This window comes from Ceratina calcarata, unplaced genomic scaffold (assembly GCF_001652005.2).
Source record: "Ceratina calcarata isolate Rehan_Ccalc_2016 unplaced genomic scaffold, ASM165200v1 scaffold369.2, whole genome shotgun sequence".
NCBI lineage: Eukaryota > Metazoa > Arthropoda > Insecta > Hymenoptera > Apidae > Ceratina > Ceratina calcarata.
Window position 1 is genome coordinate 142,832 of NW_017160008.1, and position 27,076 is coordinate 169,907.

At 43.8% G+C, this 27,076-nt stretch overlaps 1 protein-coding gene across 2 annotated transcripts in view; it reads left to right on the forward strand.

Moving 5' to 3' along the window:
- The window catches only part of LOC108625709 (TSC22 domain family protein 1), an 82,526-nt gene that overhangs the window by 30,409 nt on the left and 25,041 nt on the right, over positions 1–27,076 (forward strand). For both annotated transcript variants that reach the window (XR_003389291.1, XM_018025914.2), the window contains exon 2: positions 17,292–17,577. Coding sequence is in view for 1 of the 2 variants with exons in the window: in XM_018025914.2 (XP_017881403.1) it covers positions 17,292–17,577 (286 nt within the window). In the remaining variant the exon portion in view is untranslated. The remainder of the gene's footprint in view (positions 1–17,291; positions 17,578–27,076) is intronic.

Sequence of the window (27,076 nt, forward strand, 5' to 3'; positions counted from 1 at the left end):
TAAAAAATAATTTCAAAATATTGTTAGAGTTCATGACTGGTAAATAAAAATTCCTTCTCACAGAACTGGTTTTTCGAGCATTCATTTCACCGCTTACTGCAGCATTAATTTTACTGGTCACCGGTAGACCTGAATTTTTCCAGTTACCGTGATCCGTTTCAGGGTTTCGAAGGCAAGCGCGACTAATGCGATCGTGGACGGCAGCGAAGAGGGTTGCGCGCTGCACGCAACGGGCGCGTGTGCGTGAGCCGGAACGAGAGATTACAGTTGCTCGGAATACCTGACGAGGAACCTTTGCCCGTCGAGTCGTCGTCGTCAAACGATGTGTTTACGGATTAAAACGTTCTCTAACGCCGACCCCCTCTTTTTAAGGATTATAAGATTTTCGGTGTTCTCTGCAAGCCGCATCTCATATCGCTTGTCGTCCTCCTGACAAACGCGCCATCAACCATTCAGTACGATTTCAGAGAACTTCAACGTGATCGATGAAAACTTAAAAGCCGTCGTAGAAGATTTAGAGTCAGATAATAGAAAGGAACATGTGAAGTTTATTTATAAAATTGTTGTAGTAATAAATTATTTCTTATATTTCTTCAGGGATTCAGGGATCCAGATTTTTTTAATTGTATTAACAATTAACAATTAAATTTCTCAATTAAACTGACTAAATAATTTTAATTCATAATTAGTCAAATCCGAATAAAATACCACTTGATGCCCATTGGATTAAAGATTTAATTATATACCTAAAACCCTGCTGGCATTTGGAGGATAAAATTAGATTCTCGTTCCATAGGAAGCATTACTTTCCTACTATTCTAACTTGAACTCCCACGTTAAAAAATGTTCACTGGAGACATAGATCAGCCGGAATGCAGTATGGTATGCAAAAAACTCCCAGCTTCTTAATAAACGTCCAGGCGTACACGTATGTACGACCAACGTTTCACGTAGCTAGCACAGAAGGAAGGGATCAATCAAATAGCGTGGCGTAAGTTGTAAGAGCGGGTCCGCCTCTCCGTCGAATTCCACGTCGCGACGAACGCGATCGCTTATCGATATCGTTTATCGTTCGATCGTTATCCCAGAAGCCCGGCGCAAAGACGGGCGCAGCGCGTTCCACAGTGGCGAAATTCGTAAAGGATTTGATCGATTCCAGCCATCCCGAGGAGCGACGAGACAAAGGAGGCGCGCGCGGTAGGAAGCTGATCGCCGCGCCGCCGGCCCGTTTCGTACTCTCTACCCCTCTCTCTCTCTCCTTCTTGCGTGTACGTATCTACGAGAGTTGGGTCGGGAGAGAAGAGAACCTTGTGCGCCTCCACCTGACAAAGGCCCACAGATTTATCACCGTGCCTACCCGAACCAGATATCATCTCGCCTCCACCGTCCTCGTGTCCCGTCATACGTAATCCCGCCGCTCCGACAGCTCATCTATTTATGTGGCATTTCTTTTCTCATCCCCTCACTTCCCATCCCTCCCACTATCTGTCTCTCCCTTTCTGTTTTTACTTCAACTTGCCTCTTTCCTGCGCATCGTATTCTCGCAACCCCCTGCCAAGTACCCACTATCTCTTCGTTCTCGTCTCTCGTAAGAACGATCCAAGTTTTCAAACGATTCGATTAGCTCCACTTGTAATCTTTAGTAATCATTACACTGCAGATGTTTGTGCACTTATGGAATTTTAAATAATTTAAAGAAATGCAATGTATAAAAAAATAAAAAGTACCTAAAGTAAAATACAATTAATAATATTTAGTGGAGAAAATAAATGTTTATATGCATTTCGTTAAATTTTATTTATAAAAATAGAAATTCGTATCTCTGATGCTGATAAGAACGTTGTATTGTTTCAATTAATATTTACTTGTTGACATCTGTTTTATCTAATCTGTATTCCTTTGGGCTCTTTACTTATTAATCAAATAAATTCCTAATATGCATAAGGTGACAGTTAATGGAAAACTTGATTTAGTTGTCTCATGACAAAATTAAATCAACACGTAGTATCAGTGTTAGAAAAAATTGTATCTACTTAGATTTATTTGTCAAATCTATAAACGTCATAAATCTATGTCAGTGTAAAACTATTTGTTGTCGAACATTAAGCTGCAAATAATGAACAGCAGCATTTGCGAATACACGTATATACATGGAGATACAGCAGTCATACGTAACAGACAGTTTCGACGTTTCCGGTTCACGCGGACTCACTTTCACCCGGTGCGCCGCGCGGCGCAGCACGGTATTACTGCACCCAACCGTGTCACCGTCGAAATAAGTTTCCGTTAATGCGGTCATTTTTTAGACGACGCATTACGAAAGGGATAGCGTGTTATTAAGTCGATGCGTTTCACTCTCCCAGCTCGCTTGTCCGTTCTAATCTTGATCGAACACGAAAGTGCCACGGGGGGAAAGAAGAAACGTTTACATGCTCGAAACCGAGAAACTCTGTTCCGTCCCCGACAGCAAAACTGAGATTCTTACGTACAGAATCAAAATAAATTGGAGGAAATGTTTCATGATAAGAAATGAAGATTACTAAATCGGTTTTCATGATTTTCCCTGATGCAAATAATTTTGCATAAAATTAGCATTCTATTCAAACGCACAATAGATACGTCAAAGCAATATTCAATAGTAACTGACAATGCGAGAAAAAAACCTCGGTAACGCACGACATAATGGGAGAGGTATCGCCGGAAGTGGAAGAAAAACGCCGGAGTAGCGAAGCGTGAAAAATACGTGTCCCGATCTGCATATTTATACGCGAGCACGTTTCTACCATTGCTGCAACGACAATGGTTTCTCTCTTTCCTGTCGGGTAATACCCGGCGTCGCGCGAGATCCGCCTCATAAACGAAGCCTTCCGGATGGAAAGGTCGCGGACGAGTTTCGCTGGGCGAACGTCGCGGGATCGTCCGCGGCTAAAGCTAAATCGCTTAATCTACGGACGATCTCCAACGTTGGCGGCCTCTTCGCTGTCTCGGCCGTTTAGCGTCACCGGATGCAGGCCGGACGTCAGATTTTCTGGCGATGCGATGGATCGCGACCCACGGGACGGCGGGTATCCTCGACATTCTCCGTGATCGGAGTGGCAGATAACGTCAATTCGATGATCATAATCGAGTGGACAAAATTCTTTGCTCAAGTTTTTGTCAAGAAAGTGATATCAGTGCACCTTTAAATTAGATTTAAAATGGACAAAGTATAAGAACGAAATCTAGTATCAACGCCAAGGGAGATAATCATAACAAAAAAGTTATTACATATAACAGACAATTTCCTCTAGACTTTAATTGCAACTTTACTTTACACGACTTCTAAAAACTGAACGGAACTGTATTTCTTTTTATGAAGATGTTCACCTGACTCAAAACAGCCTTGAGGTCTTACAACCATTTTAAAGAAAGGAATCCTGAGGATCTTGATTCGCACATCTTCCACCTCTCTTATGCATACGTCGTTAACTCCGTAAATTTTGTAAATTGCTGTGTTTATCATGCACGAACACCGTGATTGACGTCACGAGCGTCTCCCTTTTTTGTACAATCTCTCCTGATCTTTTTATTGCCGCGAAAGTTCCTGAATAAACGAGATTCAGGCTTTGATCCTCAGTAGCGTACAGTTTTCTGACAGAAATCGTAGGCGACTAGAGAACGGCGACTGAAATTATAGCTTCGGTTAACCGCGCATGCAATCTCGCAACCGTAACTCATTACTAGCGTAAAGTGAACATAATTATTAACCTGCACCTAATTGTTCACGCGTGGACTGGCCTACACGTTGAAATTACAATGCGTAAAGCGTTTCTAGTACACAGGCCACGCCTACGCGGGGCAACGCGGAACCGTGAATTAAATCCGTCTGCGAGTATCTGTCGCGGCGCGGTATCGCGTGGAGAATAAGATGTTCGTGAACGGCCCATGCGTCCCAGCCGATTCGATCCGCTCGAGCAACTATTATCGTTTGTCGACTCGCGTTTCTTGACGTTGATTACGGTACCGGAGCGACTTAATGCGCCTGTCCCTCGCGTTTAAGCGGCCGTTGAAAATGCGAGCAGCACAGCGCGGCGAGACGCAACGCACGCCCGCGAAACTTAGAAACAATTATGTAATTGTTCGTTCGATCGTAGCAGAGAGAACGGATTCAATTTATAGAATAGAAATTAATTAAGAGACCGGTGATGAGAAGTAAAAAGAATGTTCTGTCGTTTGAGATTATTGATGTCTCTGAACAAACGCATAAATCAACAGGTGTCAGCTTTTCTAAACGCGTGGTATTTACATATGATATCTACCATGCGAGCGATAGCATGCTAATTGCAATACAAAAGACATCGAGGACATGGATCCCTTTAGAAAATATAATTAACCCGAGGCGGACGCGTCGTTTGGTACTGTTAACCGATCAGTTAAAGGTGAGGGACGGCCGCATTAAGTGGCAACGCAAGGCAGCGTGATCGGGGGCCACGAAACGCAAATCGACGAGCGATGATAATCGCGCGAATAAGACGTCGGATGTTGGCCGGCTGGGGCCCCGTTCGCGTTTCGTCTCTCCCCCTTAAACGGCCCCCGCCGGAGAAGAGAGGTGAGATGCGAGGATCGCTTAGGTGGAGACGTAGCACCGAAGAGAGCAGCCGAAGCCGAAAGGGTTCGGACGAGGAACGGTGTGTGACAGCGTGTAATCTCGCCTCAGCTTCGAGCCTCGCCGAAATAACAGGTTCCTCTTTCCATCGTTCAACGCGATCTCCTTTCTCTCTCGCTCTCTCTGTCATTTTCCTTCTCCGTCGCACGTTATCCTCGCTAAAGTCGATCTCGCGACTCCACGATGGTAGGTAAGCACCCTTTCTCTCTCTCTCTCTCTTTCCCTCTCTCGTTCGCCGCGCAAAGTCGCAATTCCGTGTCGGAGACATTATTAAGCTAGCAGCGACGTTGCTCCTCGTCGTCGATGCGTCGGACCCCCGGATCATCGCCGAGCGAATCGAGAACCGGATTCTTAGTGCTCGCCTCCTGTGCGGCGCGCGGCGCTTTCGCGCTCTTTTCAACGGACTTAACGGCGCGATCCCGACGGTGATACCGGCCGTAATAACGAGTTTATAAAAGTGCACCGTCGCTCGTAATAGTCGCGATAGCCAGCCGACCGATCTCCCGTATCCTGGACCTCGTATCTGTTAAGATTCATGACGGGGATGAAACTTGTCTCTCTCGTGTTCAAAGTCTTGCAATCCACCGTCTGTGGCCAGTCGTATTTAGTGTTATCCGTTTAGTTTATTGAGACGAGAATAAGTTGGATTTCTCCGCAAATTAGAAATCAGTATTTCAAATTTCAATTGTTAAAATAATGAAGCTGCTTTAGTTCATTGAATATTAAAAATTCTCCTACAAAAAATAAAAAATGAAAATCGTTTTATTATATTCTTAAATTTGTAATTATTGTTTAAGCTGAATTAAATTAAAATATCCCAATACCAAATTGCATTCAAATATAAAAAATATAACTATAAACATATTAGTGTACATAAACTGTCAGTGTTAAACACGTATTTAACATTTCCCATGCGTCAAGCTTAGAAAACAAATACAATAGACGGCCAGTATTTTAAGTATCTTCAATAGACAATACCGTTCTGTTGCATGTTACACAGAGAGTCTCAGTTACCTCATCGACAACAAATTACAAGCTTCGCGCGAGATATCGATACATGAACCGTAATAACGATCCTAGCGACGACGTGCTTATCGTCGTGTCATCGGGTTTGACGTTATTACCACGACACAACGTGTACCGCAGTGCACCTAGCTAACCGCGTGGCACGGTGTTGCAAGTGATGGCATAATGTTCGCGCCGCGAGATACCGAACAGATCATATATCAATGTCGCGCAACTCTTTGCTCCGATACCATTTCGTCCGCCGATAATTTCATCGAACCGAAATGTTGATTAAGAGACCGCAGGCGGCACGCTGTAGCGTGGAACACTGTGGTTCGGAGCACATATTTCACGGATCAATTTCTGTCGGTTGAAACAAGACCAAGTGCGCTATACTTAACCTGCTGTTTTGCAATCCCATTAAAATTGCACTTTTTAATCAGGTAATCTATGAACCCCAACTATGCGCAATCTGAGTCAAGGTGGTTATTGCCTAAATCAAAAGTATTGAAAATTGTTCGATATTTTCCACAGGATTAATGTAGGTACCAAAGAATATGATCCGTGTTTGTGATCCAAATTTTCGACAGTGTATACTCATTTTTTCATTTTATGTATGTGACTTTTAATATAAAACTTATATTTTTATCCTTATCTTATTTAATATATGAAATCTAATAATGATCAACTATTCGCTGTAGCGTGGAACACTGTGGTTCGGAGCACATATTTCACGGATCAATTTCTGTCGGTTGAAACAAGACCAAGTGCGCTATACTTAACCTGCTGTTTTGCAATCCCATTAAAATTGCACTTTTTAATCAGGTAATCTATGAACCCCAACTATGCGCAATCTGAGTCAAGGTGGTTATTGCCTAAATCAAAAGTATTGAAAATTGTTCGATATTTTCCACAGGATTAATGTAGGTACCAAAGAATATGATCCGTGTTTGTGATCCAAATTTTCGACAGTGTATACTCATTTTTTCATTTTATGTATGTGACTTTTAATATAAAACTTATATTTTTATCCTTATCTTATTTAATATATGAAATCTAATAATGATCAACTATCTTAATAAGAGACATACAGCCATTGATTTTAATACAAATCTAATAATCCTAGAAAATTCAATTCTAATTTATTCATAGCACACAGAGTGTAAATTTGATCATAAATTATCTCTTAAAAGGGAAAGGGAAAACTGACGTTTCGCTCGATTAAGCATAGCAGCGGGTGAACCGAAAGCGAAATCCACGACGCGGCGCGGTCGAACTGGTGCTGGTAGTTCGGCCGGTAGCTTTCGGTTGATCGTGACGTCAATCGATCGATCGGAAGTGGACACGATTCTTCTGGCGGAGCCACGTTCGCGTACCTATCTCTGGCATCGCGGCGCGTTGCAACGCGTCGGCCCGGCGATGATATCGCGCCGCGGCCACGCCGTGGTACCGATCCGCATGAATACCGAGGAATCAATCACCGTGCCGATCGTTGCGCTCGATAGCGGGACCCGGTGCACGATCTAGATTCTCATCGGTTCGGGCCACGCCATTGAAATCATAATAATACCGCCGATCCATTATTACCCCTGGTCTCAGCGCAGTGCCACGGTCGTACACGGGACGTATGCCTGGTACGTACGTCGTTTTTGGCGGCTTCCAACCAGCGATCTCGCGGTAATTGATCCATCTCCGACTGCTGTCGGACGATTATCGGTTCTTGCAGCGACGCCGATCGCGGCGAGATTCTGGCCGATGGAATTCGCGGCAGAACAATGACGTTGCCAGCGAGATAAGTTTGACAGCCGAACGTTGATGAATGCGAGGGGAATCCGTCTGAAGATTAAATATCCTCCAGGAGGGTCTCACTGGCTTTTTAAACCGTTCAACGTGCCCTGTCTTTTTACTATGAAATGCAACATTAAAATTTATCAATCCCTTCGACTCGTTTTAACATGTCCGGAGCCCCGCGTGGATTCAGTTAAATGGAACATGTTGAAATCTCGCGCATGGAATTAGGTTCGGTAGCAGAGAACAAGATTTCAACCGGGGATATCGAGTCTAGAACCGCATGTCAGCGGATCTAACTAGCCGCGGACATATTCGGATTGATCGGCGTGGTAGTTCGGACGGTATCAGACAGCCGCGTATCGACGTCGATAGAAATTCGTTCTGATAACGAACTCGGGTAGAACACCGGCACTGAATACCGACGCCTGATCCGTGCAATCGGAAAAGGTAACCGGTGGACCGGTTTCATATACGTTCTACGCTTGACAGAAGTGCCGATTCATTCGGAGCTGTTCCACTGTCAACGTTGGAACACAGAATTCTTCTCGACGCGACGGGATACTCGTCGCTACTCTTTTCTTTACGTATACTCCGATATCTTACGCTCAATTAAGCGATCATTGTGATCGCTGAACGGGTTGAACCGTCGAATTTTTTAAATGATTCATGACCAACGCTCAAGACATTTCTTTAAGCAAACAGGAATGTCGAATTTTTTATAACTTTGTTTTAAGCTATTTATAAAGTGTTCGAGTATACTGTATATTCCGCTGTTTGCCTGTCCGCTGACTCAATACAATAGACAGACACTTGCAGTCATTAAACGAGATTTACAGTAGTAGTTTGACTCGCGAGCTCAGGTTGTTCAAATGAAGGAAAGCTAAGCACATGTTTAAATAGGCATTAGTTGCCCGTCGCAGGATCCTCAGTATCGCTTTCGACGTCGCGTCAGGGTGGTGGTTCTTATTTAATTTCTCTATAGGATCGGTGGCGATCCGTCGAGCCGGTGAATAATCGGGCTCCTCCGCGGTGCCGTATGGTAATCGCCGTACGGATTCCTCACCGCGGGCCGCTGGATCATTGCGTTTCCTGGCAATAAATTGTCCAGCTGAATCCCCGCGTGATACGTACAAGCTTCCACTGGACGCGGCGTGGCGCGGCACAAGTCGCGCTTTGTATCTCCTAATCTATGGCTGCCACCGTGAAAAATTCGAATGGAATCCTAAACGAAATTTCCCATGAACCAACCGTCCCTGGCCTCGAGCCTTCGATCGCTTCCGTGAAGTCCCAGAATCCCCATCGGCGTCGATAAATTATTTCCCTACCGATTTATTTATAAGAGAAACTTGTATCCCTAAGAAGAAACTTTTTAGCCAAGGAAATATATCTAACGACGCTTAAAGACAAATTTCCTTCCTCTAAACGGAATGTTTAGAGCCAACAGATCAACATTTATGTACGTAATATTAAATGCACAGTGTCAGTGGAAATCTCTGGTAATCCCTGGTAGCTAATGATCCTAATGGTTGCTAACGGAGGAAATAGAGAGAGGCTAAGGACGAGATGAGAAAAGCGTAGCAGCGACAAAGAGAGACACGCCCCGAGAGTCGGCGAGGAGAGAAACCGCAGCTTCCAGCGACGGATCGGGCCTCTTTGGGTTTTGCGGACGGATGTATAATATCGGCGCGATAGGAGGAAAGAGTACTAGCGAGGAACCCGAGGGAGAAACGTGACGGTGAGAAAGAGAGGAAGATCTCTTTCCCGGTGGTTGAGTCGAGAGGGTGGGGACAAGGTGGATCGCGGATTGAGTCATTATGCTTGCTCGGAGGAGACCACAGGCCTTGATGCCGGGAACGGCTGCCATCGGCTCGTGAAAGGAAACCGACCGGATGATTCAACGTATACAGACGGACAAAGTAGTCGCGGGGCTTACTCTATACCCCACGCTCATCCTTTCCTCGTCGCTATTCTTCTTCGTCTTCTTCTTCATTGTCCAGCTCTCTTGCCATTTCTCGTCCACTTCTTCGTCTCGTCTCGTTACCGTTCGCTTCGATCGTTCATAGACCGCGCGACGGAACTGGTTATATAGCACATTCGTTAAGTTCGACTGCGAACAAAGTTACGACACGAGGATGAACCGAGACCAGAGACTGCCGATCGCGTGTTAGCTAATTTTCCATGCCCTGGCTCGCTCGGTCCCGTTTCTAAGAAATTGATTGTTTCCTGTTTTTTTTTCTGGACGTTGATAAAACGACCGGAGCTTGTTAAGGAGAAAATTTATTAATGGCTGTGATCACTTTTCGACGCTTACTGTTCCGGTTAAAAATATGCCTTTCAAACAGCAAAGAGACTAGCTGGTTTCTTTCAAAAAGCAATTAACGTGATAATGGGAAACGAATTTGATTGGGTTTACTGATTAACGATAACGCGGCGCAGTAAAAATTGATTGATTCTCATTTTTTATTTTTATTTTTTCATTTCCGCGCAACGATAAAATCTTTGTCCGCAGTTTTTTTCTCTTTTTTTTTTTTACGTTCTTCTCGCTTGCGCGCGCCGTGTAATAAAAGGCGGCCGGACTCATTACGCGAAAGTTTGTTAACAGGCTCGATTCTTCTCCGTAATAAGTTAGTTAATTAAACGAGTTGTAATTTATGTCGGCGCTGCGCAAGAAACGATGTTTTGTTATCAGAGGATAATTGGACTTTGGCGAAACCCAGCAACGCTCCCGCTTTTTTCACGCGGCTATAAAACGCTTACGGAATACATACGTAAGTGAATTGTGTGCATCTTCCGGGTGAAGAAGTAGTTTATGTTATCGCCAATTTGCATACCTGCACTTCAAGGTGTCCCTCTTTCTTTTTAATTATAGACTAAATAGTATATTAATTGGCATATTTGTTTCGTCTTAAACGAAAACGTTATTCATCTGATAACGTCGTTTTTAATCCAACCGTTAATTTGATCAGCACGTATAATTCATTTATGTAAAATATCGTCGCGTCAACAGGTTCGACTATTATAGGTTGATCTGCTGGACTTCGATAGCTATTGACGATAATCTGTTTTCTGACAGTCTCCTTTGAGATGAGGTCAAACAATACTACTGCACCTAACAGTGCCCACAATATTATGACATCGGACTGGTTCATCGATGAGTGCTGCACCGATGCCATTATGAGCGGCTAAGCCGCCACCGGATTTTATCTCGGAGCCGGTGTAAGCCAAACGAGTTGACAAGTCCGCTATTCCCATAAGTCTGAACAAGAAAGACAGATAGATCTGGTGACAACACGAACAGAAGGAGAAACCGCAGGTACATCGACCGGGGAACAGAAAAATCCTTGCCCGAAGCCACGCGATCGATTACCTGACTCTCGAGAAAAGAAAGAGGGAGAGAAATGGACTGAGAGTGTCCGAGAGTCTTTTGACAAGTCACTTTGGTCCACTCCGGGCAACCTTCTTTCGCGGAATCCGTTCCCATCGCTCCCGGCTGATACCAATCTTGCTAACATATTGTCGAGTCCACGACAGGCCACGGTGAAATGCATATTTCGGTGGATCGCGTGTACCTACGTTCCATCCGCTCGTTTATTTTCCCTTTCCTTTACTTTCTTTGTCTCTGCGCGTTTCTAAATGCGAGACGTCAGTGGGTGACCTGCGGCGTTCCGGAATTTATCTCACCCTCTTCCGTGGCGAGAAAATGCATACAAAATTTGTAAACAGTTACCTAAACCCAAGATCCCTCTTTCTCAACCAGTCAACGAAGCAGAAACTGAATGTATAGGAAAAATTTAAGCAGAAACTGAATATTATAGAAATTTATACAAATTCATTTTCATCAGTTTGAACTTTCTTGAAAAATGATCATTTCTTTAATATCTTATTGGGATAAATCTTTGTTATTAAAATCAGGAATAAAATTGGCATTTTCTATGTACATAAATAAAAGCGAACCCGTCTATTTGTTTAAAGCTTGCAATATAAGTGACAGATTTGAACCAAAAATCGCATGGAATTCCTCGGACATTTATTTTTCTTTAAGCATCTTTGCACTCAAACACCACGAACTGAACTCGAGAAAGGAAAAATAATTCCACCGCTGTACAGATTATCCCGGGCTGATCGCGACGGTGGGAAATGCAAGCGTACGTCAACCGTGGGGAAAAGCGGATCAGTTAAAACGCCCGCAAAAGACTTCATCAACTCTCTTCATGCGAAGGAGTTGCGTGGCGTTAAACTAAGTACTATGTCCATCAGGGCACGCTTAGGGCACGACGGACCGCAGCGGGGGATCGTAATTTGCGACGTAATGCGACGCTGTTTCACGGGCATCGGACATCACTCTACTTCCCATTCGTCTAACTGTACGTTATTGTTACTATATGTCGTACAAGTACGCGGCATGAGATGGATCTTAGAAGTTAATTGTCGCGATGCACGCTGAACGACTATTCTCGCATCGCTTAAATCCTGTTCTCCATCATTATAGAGAGTAAAGTTCAGGAATACATTTAAAACATTACTGAAGGACAGAATATAAATCAAAAGTATATTTTGTATGATATAAATAAAATAACAAATTATATAATGTGATTAATTAAATGTAGATTTCATATAAGATATTTGATATTATCGGAATTTATTTTAGGCAAACGTTTACTGTTTGGTTTTAGACACATTAATGTTTCATTTACAAAACTAATTAGCCAATCATGTTCCAACGAAAAGAAATTACGGAAACAAAATGAAAACAATCGTTTCATATTCGGAATAGCAAAGTTCCGACTGCAAGCAACATGCAGCGGAGACTTCAACGCCAGCATAATCGGTATCAGTCCGTTTTTCCCAGCGCAACGGGGCCGGGCCGGCAATTAAGCCGAATCTGGTGCTCGTGGCTGCGGTAGAAAGGGGCAGGAGCATGTCACGGTCGCGTTTGTGCCCGTTTCGAGCATCGGAATTGAAGAATTTACGAGGCCTGCCGCGCCGCCGCGGTCTCGAGCATTTGCCTTTACGCCGTGCCTCCCTTCGGCCCACGTTCCCTTAACGGCGGTAGCCTCGTATCTCGCAGCCTCTCGGGTCTCTCGGTCTCCCTCTTGGTCTTGGTTCCCGTCCGAATTTCGTGGCCCCCACGTCTCTGATGCCTCTCTCGTCTCGTTCCGTCCATCCGTCCGTCCACTCGTCCGTCCGTTCGTCCGGCGTTGCCGCGCGGATTCAATGTCCATGCAAAGTAAACGGCGGCCCCGAGAACGGCTGTCAATTATCCGTTATATACGGCCCTGGCCCTCGAACCCATTCTTAACGACCCCTTAAACCTGGCCAGGAACAGTCAGCCCTCTCCCTCTGCGACGCATCTCTCTCCGCTTCGCCTCTGCCCCGTATCGCGCCCGAAAACTTTCGGGAGGCATGTGCAGGCCTTCGACAACGACGAAGACGAGGACATGAGAAGGACGAGCTCGAGGAGGTGGGGACCTGAGCGGTTTCCGGGAATCGTTTGGTATTCCAACGCTACCGCCATTCGCGGCACCTTCCTGCTTCAAACTGCGGACAGATTCCACTCCGCGCCACGGCCACGAGGAGACAGAGAGGGAGGCCCGGGATACTCGGGGATCGTTTCTATAGCCGCGCCGCGAAGTGTGTCAGAATTGCAAATGGACAGAGCGCGGCGGCCGACGAAGAACACAGGGGCCAAGGGTGGCCGACGGAAAGAGGGCGCGAATTCCACCATGTAATTCTCTAAGATGGATTCGAGCCGAGATGCTCGAGGAATTTCGTGACGTCCCCGGTTCCAGAGACCACGGGGCGGAGTGAGTGGGTTCTGCGTCGACACAGTGGGAAAAGATTTTACGAGCGAGACTCGCTTCCCTTTTGTCCCCCGCGGGGAGGAACTGTCTCTTTTTCTAACGCGTGTTTGTTTTACGACGGGAAGGACGGAACCTCTGTCAGCGAGGAATCCCGAGTTCTAGCCTCTATTCCGTAACAATGAAATTTTCTGGCTTCGGCGGCGACTTTACGATCGCGATTTAAAATTCATAGCGAAATAATACGACGAACGAGCCCTGCCGATATTCACTTCGTTTCGTCTTGGCGAGAAGTTAACGAATCTTTTAACGAGTGGTCGCGCTGCTCGCGTTACGAATCAGCGGCGAGTTTCGTTAGGCAAGTTAACAGGCATCATCCTCGGCGCTCGTAAACGCCGACGCCTCGTAATTACAACGATACGTTCCGTTCGAACGTAACGAGCGAACCGAAGGGAAAGCCACAGGCTTCCTCGTCGTCTCGCTCGCGACTACCAACACTCGCTCGTCCGTCAGCTTGTTAGGTCGACGGCGAACGATCGCAAATCAATCAAAGTTCACCCGTGGGACCGTTTTCCCCGTGCTGCGTTCGGGACGAGTTAATTGACCGTTCCGCGACGGGGCTGCGCTCTAGGTCCCATTTCGATTTGTTAACGTAACGTGAACACGCGATAGCCTATGTTCTGTTCGCACTTACCCCCGATTCCTCGGACTGCTCACGACGCGGCTGTCAAGCTCCTGGAGGATCTCGCACGACTTGGTTAGGTGTCTTGGTTGACTTTCCGGTTTGTTGAATTAACTACGATGTTACACAACGATTTCGATTTCACTGAATGTTCCCGGAATATGTAGGTAGGTTCGATGCAGAGCCTGTACTCTCCGAGGAATTAAGGAAACACGTTAAATTTTCTAAAACGTTGATGTCAATCGCGACGCGGCCCGAGGGAAAACGTTGAACATCGGCGTTCAATTATTTTTTTACAAGATATACGTACAGGTATCAAAAGGATTCCCGACCCACCTAGATGGAAATTTTCTAAAGAATTAATTACTGTTGTAATTATAAATTATGATCAGACGTCAATTGAATTACAAATTTAATTACGTCGATTAATCCTCGAACAATCGTTCTAATCATAGACTGTAATTAATTGCTAATTATTATTAAACGCTGTTCAGTCTTTCTCGGGTAATTCTTGGCGTGCAACGAACGATGTTCGTCTCGGATTTTTGCGCCAGTCATACGCATGAAGAAGGGTTGCGGTTTTTCGAACCGAGCCGTGATTGAAAGCGCCCGAAGCGTGGAATAACGCGGCGATTCGTCGAAGACGCGTCACCGCGCAGATAATGGCTTATTAACAAAGCGTTGCCGAGCCGCGCGAGAAAGTGACAGAGCGGTCTCTCGAGAGGCGAGAGAGAAAAAAAAAAGAGAGTGCGAGAGGGTGAAAGATGAAGGCGCGCTGGCAGGAAAGGGAGATGGAATCCCTGATGCCGGGAGTCCAGTCACGGGTTTCGTCGACGCCTTCGAGAGAAGGGTCTTGACACAACGGGGCTTTAATTACGCCGATATCACGGTAATTAAGCCGATCAATACGTGGCATTGTGCGGCGACCGCGGGGCCCCATCGACGCCCAAGAGCCGAGGCCCATCCATAATCATGGTCACGGACCCCCTTCGTTCGACACAAAAGCACCACTCGTCCCATGAGACACACCGGGATTCTCGCTCGCTCGCACCGAGCCTCCTCGCGTGTTAAATTCTTTTTGTGGAAAAACCGCGTGAAAAGGCGGAACAAAAATTGCGCGATCCTCCGCGTCTGATACGATTCGTTTAATTAAAACGTGTACAATGTGCACGCTCTTGTTGAATTGAATTGGTCAAGTTCAGTCGTGTGGCAACTCTTCCTCTTACATTGGCTGATAAGTTTATTTGTGTAGCTAATTTGTATCTTAAGTGACAAATATACATTCAGTATTCCCGTCGCTGCTTCACTTGCATTATTTATCGTATGTAGAATTGAAAATGTATAGAATAGAAATATTTGATGAATAAAAACCAAGTCAAGTCATGAAACTTGAAAGACATTGAGGATTTTATAAACTTACATTTTGCACCTTTTCATTCCCTTAATAGTTAATTGAAGTAAAATTGTGAAATTGATATTTTCTTTTTACATAATAGTATGATAATTCATGAAACAATAATACCTTTATTTTCACAATCATGTAATAATTACATATATTATTCTACTCCTTTCCTTTTTATACTTACTATCTGTATTAAGTACAGAAATATGTTAAACGTAAAAAAGTTAGAAATCAATTAAATCATATTTAGGTCAGCACTTTCTCAAAAATGCGATAGTATCATGTAATAATTACATATATTATTCTACTCCTTTCCTCTTTATACTTACTATCTGTATTAAGTACAGAAATATGTTAAACGTAAAAAGTTAGAAATCAATTAAGTCATATTTAGGTCAACACTTTCTCAAAAATGCGATACACACGAAATTGCGCTCCAATTTACTCCAATAATTCTTCTCAACAACAATTGACTCTCAGTAATCATAGAGAATTATCCTGAATAACTGGAGGGCAAAAGCAGACTGTGACAAATACCTAAGCTGCTTTCAATCTCCGGTTCCTGAAAAGAGTGCAGCGCGGTGGTATATTTCTTTTAGCGCAGGGAAATCGTGTATGAAATTCGTAGCTGGAGGCGACCACGCCATAGTCTCGTGCCACGCGCTCGTTGATCGGAGTAATCGCGGCTTGCGCAAGCATCGATACCAGAAAATCGCTGAAATCGTTCCTCCCTAAAGCTTGGGAGGTTCGCTTGTACAGCCTGCAGAACGATCGTTGCATTTTAATCGAATGTTACGGATTTCGTCCGCACGAAATTTCTCAGTAACACACGAAAGCTCATCCCGCTTAAAAAATCATCGTGAGTTATAAATATTATCTGCATAAACAATTCGAATCTCTTAAATTCAGTAATACAGTCATAATCACGTGGATCAATTATTATAATTAATGTTTACAAAGCAGGAATTATTTATTAATTTTGTACTTATTTTTCATTATTCATATTGAATTATAGTGAGTCTTAAATGAAACGTGAAAAGTTTTAAAAAGTGATTTTGGTGTGTAAAGAATAAATGAATAAAAAATTAAAAATAATAAACTGAAAAATATTTCTAAAGGTTGTTATAATTGAGCTTCCATTCTCACCTTCCAACTGGATATTTAAAAGATAAGGAGCCATCCGTTAACCCGGATGGAGAGGATGAACCGTCAGTTACAGTTAACTTATGCCCGGGCCATTATCACCGAAGAAATCGATGAAAGGGACTTGCATTATATCTGCCGGTGATTACGATCCATCGATAGGCCCTCTGAAACGAGGATGAAACGAGGAGGTGGAATATTTCAGAAGCTGCACCGTCACCGTCTCTTTGTGCGCTGCCCCAATTACAAGGAACCCTTCCAAGGCCGCGTTTCGAAGCCGGAGTTATTCGGTCGACGATGGACGACCGCAGACGCAGACGCTTTGTCACTGTTTATCGAGGTTTATCCGCAGCATAAAACTCCCCGACGATGAGACACTGAAAAAGAGAGGACAGGATTTGTTTGCGACCGCCCGCGCCGTTTTCACTGTTTGTCGTAGCAGTTAGGACAGCCGGGGTGTTCCCCACAAAGTGCCGCTCGCCATCCGCTTCGGGGAACGAACGGACCGACCTGGCGAACGGTACACTTTTTAGACGCTATTTGCACCGAAACACGAGCGGAAAAGGATCATCAGTCTGCTCACCGCGATTTCTGTCCTCAGTTGGACAGATTATCCACCGAAAATTGTTTTCAAACTGTTTCCGTTTTTGATGATCATTACTTCACTGCTAGAGTCATGCAAGTTCATGATCGGAATTTTTATTTTATAAAATGTGCATTAAAGTACAAGTATATACAGATTTTTGGAACATCTTCATAATAATTGATTAGATGAACGTTTTATTGAGAATATCATGGTTTTCAAGCATTATATTCGTGTTTCAGGTGACTGTCGTGAGCACGAGCACCCCGAGTACGAATACGGTCCATCCCGGTGTGAACGACATGGACTGGTTCGCCGGCGTCGCTGAGGAAGAGCTGTTGTACTACACGGGCGTCGGGAACGACGTCGACTCCCTTTGGGCTGTGATCGGGAGTTTCGTACCGCCACCACCTAGACCGCCTTATTTACCAGAGGAGGGTGTCACCCCCGACGGACTTACCACCTGCGATTTATGTTCCTGGGCGTGGAGAAACGACAGGCATTCGTTCTCTCTCGACGGCACCCTCGGTAAGTCTTCTCAATTTTTTTAACTGCGTTAGGTATCGATTAGTAAAATGCTGTCGATTTATTTGTAAATGTTTAAAAAGAGTATAGTATAAAAATTATGGAATCGTTATAATAGCTACAATTACATCANGTGTATAGCCTTATTACCTATCCTTAATACTAACACATCGATCCAACAGAAGACTGAAATGAAATACTACAAGCTTGACAGACGTATGAATACACTATAATTAAAGAAACATAATTTAAATAGTGAAACTGAATTAGGTGCTTTCTTTTGAATATTTTCTTTTGACGACGCATTTCCAAGTCTCTATCCACACCATGCGTCCTTCTTGTCAGCACTTCAGGTTCCCTGAAGAAGGGTTAGCGATGGTAGCAACATTAGGTACTGCGTTACTCCCTCAGCACACACTCGATCGTATTTGTGGCGTGTTTGCCGGGCCAACAGCTTTTCCAAACCGGGGCTGCACTTCAGGGTCGAAGTTTCGTGAAGTATCATTCAGGCTCGGGCATGTTCCCAACGTATTACTCTCGTGCTCGAAAAGTTTCCGTGCGGTCCGGTTCGGCTCGCACATTTTTGCAACCGTTTACCGCACGATGCGGTGCAACCATGTACATACAACGACTGAGAAAATGACGGCTATTATCGGCTGTGCCGTGTTCCCCATCGCGTAGGTACGCTGCTCACATTGTTCCTTCTCGTTTTTTTTTACGCGAGGATAAGCGATTCCATTAAAGCGAGACCATCGAAGTCGATGGTTATAGGCAGCTGCGAGTATGGTCGCGCGGCACGTTGCAAACGGAGCAGTTATTAGGAGCGAAACGAGGTGAGCCAGTCCATTAGGATTTAATGTCGGCTAATAGAACGTTGGGGTACGCATACGTCTCCAAAGTAAATATTAACTAACAAAGTGTTGACCATTCAGTCATCCGGTGAAAAATGTGATCGATTCGTCTTTTACGTTTTTTGAAGAAAAAATTATACACGTTATATATCAGATCAAGTGACAGAAAATTGTTGTATAAGAAAATTGCATACTACAAAATGTTCTCAAGGAATTTTTTTTAATTTCATACTCGTAAGCTTCATAAAGCAGTATGTAAAAGACTAAACATGGAATTAAGAAAGAGAGTAATTTGCTCGTGAACACGGTTTTAAGCCGGTAATCAGCGTGCTGAAAATTTGAACTGAACGCGGCGTGGAACGTGAACGTCGCGTGCACCGTTCAGACCGTTGACGATGTCATAATCGATGGAACGTAAGCGGTCGAGACAAGCGAGAAGGAAACGAGCACACGCAAGGTGTACAGTGGACGTCGTTTCAGCGTGCGGGGGTACCCCGGGGGTGAAAGGTCGACGGTTGGGTTCACCATGGGAGGCCCGAGCCGCGAGTCGTTCGTGCCCGTGTAAAACTTCTCTCGCACGCTCCCTCGCTCCTCCCCCTCGGCCGGTCTGTCCCTCATTCGACTCGCGCTAATTCTCGTGACGGACAAATTAAGACGGATAATTCAAGAGAGCTCGCCCTCGCTTCGGCCCGACCTCCACATCCGGTTGTGCTGTTTCGACCAATCCGAGGCTACAGCCGCTCCTATGAGCTCTCCCCTTCGGCGGTTACGTTTACGATCACGGCTCCTCTTTCTCGTTTTCGTCCTTTGACGGAATTATTGTGCCGGTAATTGCGAACCGTGGATCGAAACATCGTGAGACAACGAGAATTCGCCCATTATAAGTAAAACAAGCAGGATTAATAGTTCACTTGCAAATGACAAAACGACGTTTGTTTAAGATTGCCTGAGTCAAAGTTTAAGAAACGTGATAACAAGCTACGTTCAATATTTTGAAATGATAATTTTTTTTTAGTAGTGAGTATTTAACAAGTTAAGTATGGTTAATTAGTATTTTATGGGTACTGACAAAATCCGGTCGTTCCTTCGTCGAAACAGCAAACTTTTGGCAAAAAATTTCGTTTTTCCTCAAATACTTTTAAACCGTTGGACCTACAAGGAAATTGTATAGGACCTTTTTTGTATCTGACAACTACAGCAATGTACAAAAGTACTGATACATTAGCCTACAAGTCGTGCTACAATTAATTACAGTGTATTATATTAATTAAAATTCTTTCAAACGCATAAAATAAATCATGCGAAAACAAAGGGCGAAAATACGAAACTCGAGTTGGCCAGTCGAGCAATAAAACCTCCGCCATTTTAACTTTATTGCACCATAAATTATAAGCGTGTACGGTTGCTGAATAAAATCTGGTATCCGCTCTGGCCAAGAACTTTGAATTAATTAAAATTGGATATAAAAGAATGCATAAACAAAAGGTTATTTTGGATCTGGAAATCGAAACAGAACTGATTGAAAAGGGGACGTGCCGTGGCGAGGAATCGGTTGGGTGAACACGTCCAATCAGAAAGCCGGCTCTCCCTTAAAGAACCAGGGTTCACACGTAAGCGTGGTACCAAAAGGCATACGTACAGGTAAGTATCCACATGCATATAAATAAGTGGCAGGGTGCCCCACCTCCGGTTCGAGGTGGCGAGGTTCGGCGCAGCCGCCCTCCTCCTTGTTTCAGGCCCTGCGGGCCCCATCGTCCCAGGCACGCATTATCGCCATTACCATGAATTCCAGCAGTTATTACGCCTCTGTTGCACCGCCACGAAAATGGCGGCCCCGGTGCATCCTACCGTGCAACAAGGACAAAACTCCCTCGATACCGTCCATACCATCCGCTTACCTCTTTCCGTTTCGACCCGCGCTCTCGCCGTGTCCTTCTGCCGCCTCGACAATTACGTAGCGTGAAGAATGGCGCGGCTTTATTTCGTCACCTGCCCCGCACTTTTATTCCCTCTTCTCTCGAATTTCACGGTTTGGCATTCGATCGTGCCAGAACGATTGCCTTCTCATATAGTGTCGATCACCAATTTAATTCGCACGTCGTTAAAAATTCGTTTTGCATTACGTCGCGGTGGTAAAACCTACAGTAAATCTGCTGAACCACTCCACGGACTTTCGTCTCGATTCGACACGATTATCCCGTGAAAAAGCAAAAATGGATAGGGACAATGGTAGGGAGATCGCGAGATGGGGGGCTATTTGAAGCATCCTCGCGATGGGGGGGCAATCATCGCGTCACTTCGCATCTTTCGCGACGTAATAATTACGAGATCGCGCCTCCGACACAGTAGGAACGCGGGCCGACCGCCGCCGCCGCCGCCGCCGACGTCGAGGCGCGAAAGAAAAGATGGAAAGCCGGCCGTGCGCTCACGGTCTACCTTAGGCATCTACACGAGTGAAACGCGAGGGACAAGGAAGAGAACTTAATTCGAGCTCTCGAGACCGGCTCCTGTGAGGACGCACGATTCCGCGTGATTCTCTTCGAGATCCTCGTTGCGAGACTTCCATCATCCGCAATCGGCTGCCACTTGACAGACTGCGAACAAAGTTGTCCTCTTGTACAGAGCTGAAGTACCGTTTAATATCTTGTGTAAAATGCAATACAGAAGAAGAATTGAACGAGTCTTTGCAATCAGTACAAAACGTCTATAGAACAGATTTTATTAATCTTGAAATAGAATTTATTCATATTAAAGTTATCGAATTTTCGTACACTAATTTCAGTACAATTTTGATACCAATACTGTAGTTTGGTGCCAGCTTAAATAATAATTATAGTTTTAACAATGTGACGAAATAAATTTAGAAAGATAAATTGAAAGATAAATTTATTTTATTCGATAGTGAGGCATGTAAATAGTTGGAGCATGAAATTTTTTAACATTCTAAGCGCGTCTAAGATATTTCTCTTAAATTATTAAGGATTCAAAGCCTATAGATAGGGCATAGCTCGTCAAGGTAATCGCACGCCGCAGTGAAACGACTGCCAATTAGAAGCCGAGACCGAGCGTTGATTGTAATAGCCTTACATTGCAGGCTTTCTGTGGCGTGCAGGACCGCGGAGACGACTCCATCGAGTGTCGGTTATCGACACGAGGATGCGAAGCTCGACGCGGCAAACGTTCGACACGGATGGTTTAATCGACCGCTCGTTAGGATATCCCTCGCGTTTCGCGAAAACACGCCTGTTTCCGTCGTGATCCTCGCCTGAGTCATCCTTTTAATTCGAGTTAACGCGCTCCCCCGGTTACGTATATTCGTATTGGGCCGATGTTATCTCTCGTTGCGTATACATCGTCCGGACCCGGGCTACGTAACGAGGTCTCTTCTTTTTTCTCGTTTCCATCAGCAGCAACCCTTTCCTGACCGGGAGCGTTATTCTCGCTCCGTTGTTCACCGCTCTTTCTTGGAACACCTCTGGTAATCGAGAATTGCGTGCTCTGAGGACGTCCAAAAGTATTTGCTTTATTTCTTTCAAGAAAATTGAAATGGTTTCAAAGTTTTATTGTAGTAAGATAGATGTCCCAGTTTCTGTTCACCTCGCAATTTCTACTCACTGGCGTATTTTTCAATAATTCTTAATTTTTTTCTTTAATATTGAAATTATAGAATAAATAAGCTGAGTAGAAATTAAATAAGGCACTCAACTTATAACTTTTACACATTTTGTATGATGCGTTTTCATATAAGTCTTATAATTAGAGGTAAATTAATAGTTTCTGTATGCATGTCATTGCCTGTATTTAATTTATTATCAATTTATACAATTTCAAAAGAATCATTTTAATTCTCTGTAAAAATAACTGAACTAAACTTCACTGCGAGATAGAAATAAATTGTACAAGTGTAACAAGGTCCCCGGCCGAAACTTCGCCTTTACACGAGCAAACGGTATCGATAAATCTTTTGGAAAAGTGGCTCCCATTTAATTGAGGTCCGCATCTAATCGATGGGTCCATTGGTCATCGCGTTCGTTTTCTCCCCCTCGCCACGATGTCGCATGCTCGCGGCCGAAAAGGAGAAAAGTAATGGGGTGAAACAGGATGGTTCGCGCCTGTAAAGTGCGAGGCGCCGAACGGGGAAGATGCAAACGAGAGCGAAACGGGTACCGGTGTCCCTTTCGTGCGACCGAAAATTTCTCGACGGCCCCGGCTCCCGTTACGAGCCACTTTTATACGCTGTCCCGTGGCCGCGTAGGTACTTTTAATCTTAGAGCCAATCTCGCCCACGTAGATTTATTGGCAGCGGCTCGTTCGTACCTACCTTGCGCGCTCCGGGGCTACCGTGCACTCGGGCGTCCACGCTGCGTTCCCCTCGTTTCGTTTGATTGCGTGCGCGCACCGGATTCGTTACGCGCACTCCCATTTATCGACCGCTTACAGTTAATCCGCGAGGGATTGTTCTCCGCTTCGTTTCGACTCGAGCGTATCGCAAAAGATAAAGTACCTTTAATGGAACGTACAAACTTTGTCCCTTTAGAAGAGATTTTTTAGTAGGTCATGTAATTTCGTGAAACATTTTATGCAATATCAATTAATATTTGAAACGAGATTATTATTCGTTGTACTTTTGGTAAAAAAGATATGAGGTGTACGATGAATTATTTAAAAATCAATGCGCTGTTTTTGAGTTCTGAAAAAAAGTATAACTACATAAGCGTGTACATACATAATATGATACGCATTCAATACCAGTAATTCAACTGTTGAAACTGTGCCGCGCAATGATTCATGCCACGCAACGAGAACGTCTCGTTTCACAATGCCAATGAGAAATGCGGAACGGCAACCGAGGCAGATGGCGCGAAGAAAAAAATTGTATTTGCATGGCAAATTGAAACAGATAGGTAACAGTTGTAACGAGCCAGATCGTTAGACGGGTAATTAACCACCGTCAGGCGTTAATGATATGCAAACAAACGATTCTCAGATAGATTCAAGCGAATCATTAATCCATGCGCAATCGTCTGACCGGTATGTATAACGGTACGTTTATCGTTGCGTATGGGATGTTACAATCACTGCATAATGAATGCAGAATGCAATAGTGCAGCTACTTGTGCATTAAATCGTCGTGCAAATAATGTTTAGGAATATTTTATATGTTTTACATTTACACGTTGTTAAAGTTATCCAACTTGACATGATTTATTTCTGCTAATCTGGCTTTTCTTTATACATTATATACTTATTTATTTATTTTCTTTATACATTATATACATATGTATGAACGTACTGGCTCAGATGATTTGAGTTTAGCCTATGGCTCCACGAGTGGAACTGATTGTCCACTGATCGGAACGAATTATCCCGCGGGCATATATTACACGAAGTTTATATTCGAACGACATCTGTAAATCATACCAGTGAGAGATGTTATAAATTAAAGTTGGGCCGCGTTAATTAGTGTAGCCAAACAGTGTGGTGTTCATCAAGCGCGAAGAAAGATCGTTGGTGCGGTCGTCGCATTGGACGATTCGCGATGCTCGTAACTCTTTAACAATCACGGGATTGAGGCCACAGGGTTCAACTAAATAATGGTCCTGTTGACGTGGAGTATTATGTATGCATTTTGGTTACAGATTGTTGATATAAACAGTCTTGTAGCGTGTGGGAAGCACTGCATGGGTGAATCCCACGTACAGACATAAAAATGTTTCATGTACCTAAATAAGTATGATATCAAATTGAAATATTCGTCTGAGAATTGAGATAGCTGAAATAATACCACATTTTGTGTATTGCGTTTCAAATTCTATTAATTAAGAATTAAAATAGTACTTACAAAATTATTTAATTTATTTAATACAATTACAAATAATGCAAAACTGGAAATGCCATGAATACAAATAAATGAGTTTTTCTTGTAGCGTGTGGGAAGCACTGCATGGGTGAATCCCACGTACAGACATAAAAATGTTTCATGTACCTAAATAAGTATGATATCAAATTGAAATATTCGTCTGAGAATTGAGATAGCTGAAATAATACCACATTTTGTGTATTGCGTTTCAAATTCTATTAATTAAGAATTAAAATAGTACTTACAAAATTATTTAATTTATTTAATACAATTACAAATAATGCAAAACTGGAAATGCCATGAATACAAATAAATGAGTTTTGAATTCTCGTAAGTCAAGATATTAGACTTTGAGAAAAAATATTATAGATAAAATGTAATATAAATATCCAGTTTTAAACCAGAACACAGGTGCGTCTTTCAGGATATCGGTTCATTCACGATAATAGACCTCTACTATGTACACTTAACGATGTTGCATGGAACAAGTTCTCTGACTTAAAGAAGTTGTAACTTTAAATAACAACTATCGGTGAGATAACAAAAAGCAGTTGAGCCTCGCATGCAAATTCTACTCACGTTTCGATGGAACAAGTAATACACGTTCGATGATCATCTTCAACTTCCATTCATCCTTACCTGAGCAGTATACGTAGTTCATTCTTAAAGATCATGTTACCGATACGTGCTTTTAAACGTCTTGATTTCTTGGTAGAGATTGCAATAATTATCTCGGCATACATGTTTTAAAAAAAATATGCAGGATTTATAATAATGTAAAAACGAGAAGAAGAGTGAATCCTATACATTATAGATTATTTTCTCTAATTAGTTACAAATACTTTCGTTCCCCAATTTGCACTAAATAGACTCGTTTCCTTTTTACTTAATTTTATCTGTTAATTTTCGAAGAGATAAGGCCCAGACATTTTTATGGAACAGGACTGTAAGTAGCATTAAAGAAAACATATACAAGCGTTTAAATCGTCGGCCATCGACTTAATTCCAAGTCGTTCCCCGAAGACAACATCATTTCTATACGGTTTTCCCCTAAACGCGAGGTGTATCGAGCCATTCCCGGGGCCGATAATAGAGCGCGGCGGACACGCATCGCGCGCTTAAAAATTCTCACGAGAATCAGCACTTAACAAGCTTTCTTTCTGCTCGTGGACGTTGGCCATATTGATACACCGACCTACGCGATTCCCCAGCGGTATTTCAGGTAATTAAGATTACAAGCCGCGTCGATTACCTGGGAGAGACAGGACCGTCGCGTGTTTCCCAACGGGCCGAGCGCAGCCGTGTCCCAGGCGCGGCTTATCTCTGCCACTTACCGAACTATGCCGAACTTAGCCACCTTATCTCCGAGACACGGGCCATCCTCCGGGATCCGGAAACGTCCGCGTTCCACGGACACCTCGTTTTCGGCCACTTTTTTTCTCTCCATCGCCTCTGCCACGCACACATCGGCAGGCATCTGCGTACGTACACCGATCGTTTAGGAATTCTTGTCGACCCGGTGGATAGCCGAGAAGTAGCCTCCGTTATTTATCCCTCGTTTTTCCGCTTATCTTGTTTCACGCGACGGACGCGCTCACGAGGAGGAGAAAGAGTTGTTAACAGCTCGGCTAACAGCACGCATCGCTACATTAGAACCGATAGAAATACCACCGCGTCCGCGACACGTTGACTCATTGTCAAATCGATCCCGTCAAATGGAAACAATTTTCTTCATCCTTTCAGCTAACGAGAATGTCTCTTCGATAAAAGAACTGATAAATCAAGTCTGTTAACATTATATTCAGTGGAAACTTCAATGGTCATTACATGAGATATTAATACAATTTTTATTACATTCTTGTTTGATTTGAATAATAATTTGATGGCAGTCTACGGGCTTAATCGGTTTTGCTTACTATCTTCAACCTGAAGTTCGAAGATCGGCTGTCAAACGAATCGAAGTCTTCATTTTCTCGTTACGAAACGCGGGATGACGCACACGGGACGTCGACATTGAAGCAATAAAGCCATCAAACTATAATTGCCGGTCGAACTCGCTGCAAGCGGTCGTGTTCCTCGGAGAACGATAATGCCCGCTTTGTTTTCGTTCCGGCCTCTTTCCGTGCGACCATTGTCGATTACACTCGAGCCTCTCAAAAGAGTAAGCATGTAAGTATAACCATCTCTATTCCGAGTGGTGGAACGACAAGGACAGAGGATCTAGACCCTCGATTCTATTCTTACACTTTTGCCCGACGCGAGCCACGAGAACTTGACGTTTGACGTGTACCAAGTACCAAGTGCCTCGCCGCGCGCACGGTTCTCTCTCGGTGTGTTCGCGCACGGTTGACGTATAGTATGAATGATTCCGTTAACTGGACGTCAGCCGTCTCGTCGGCTCGAGGATTATTTCTCAGGAAACTCACGGCTCGGTTGAAGGGTGCATCGTTTCCTTGAGAATTTTCGACTCGTTCCGAGGCCATTGAAAGCAAACATCGAGCTGAGTTGAAGTTGTTGAAAATATTATGCTAGACCTAAGACAGTGCGTGTATTAAGCTCACTGATTGTTAAAACGAAGGGATGCTTCAGCAACGCGACTTCAATATAACGCTAAGCGTTAAGTAACGTACCGACAGTTTTTCTACGTGTAGGGATTTATGGGTAAGAAGGGTATATTAATAGCGACACTTTTCTTCTTTTGAAATTATTCTTTTATTAATAAGCATACAGAAAGTATGTCTTTACTCTTAGAGCTCTCCTATCGACTAACGGACGTGACGAACTTTTAAAG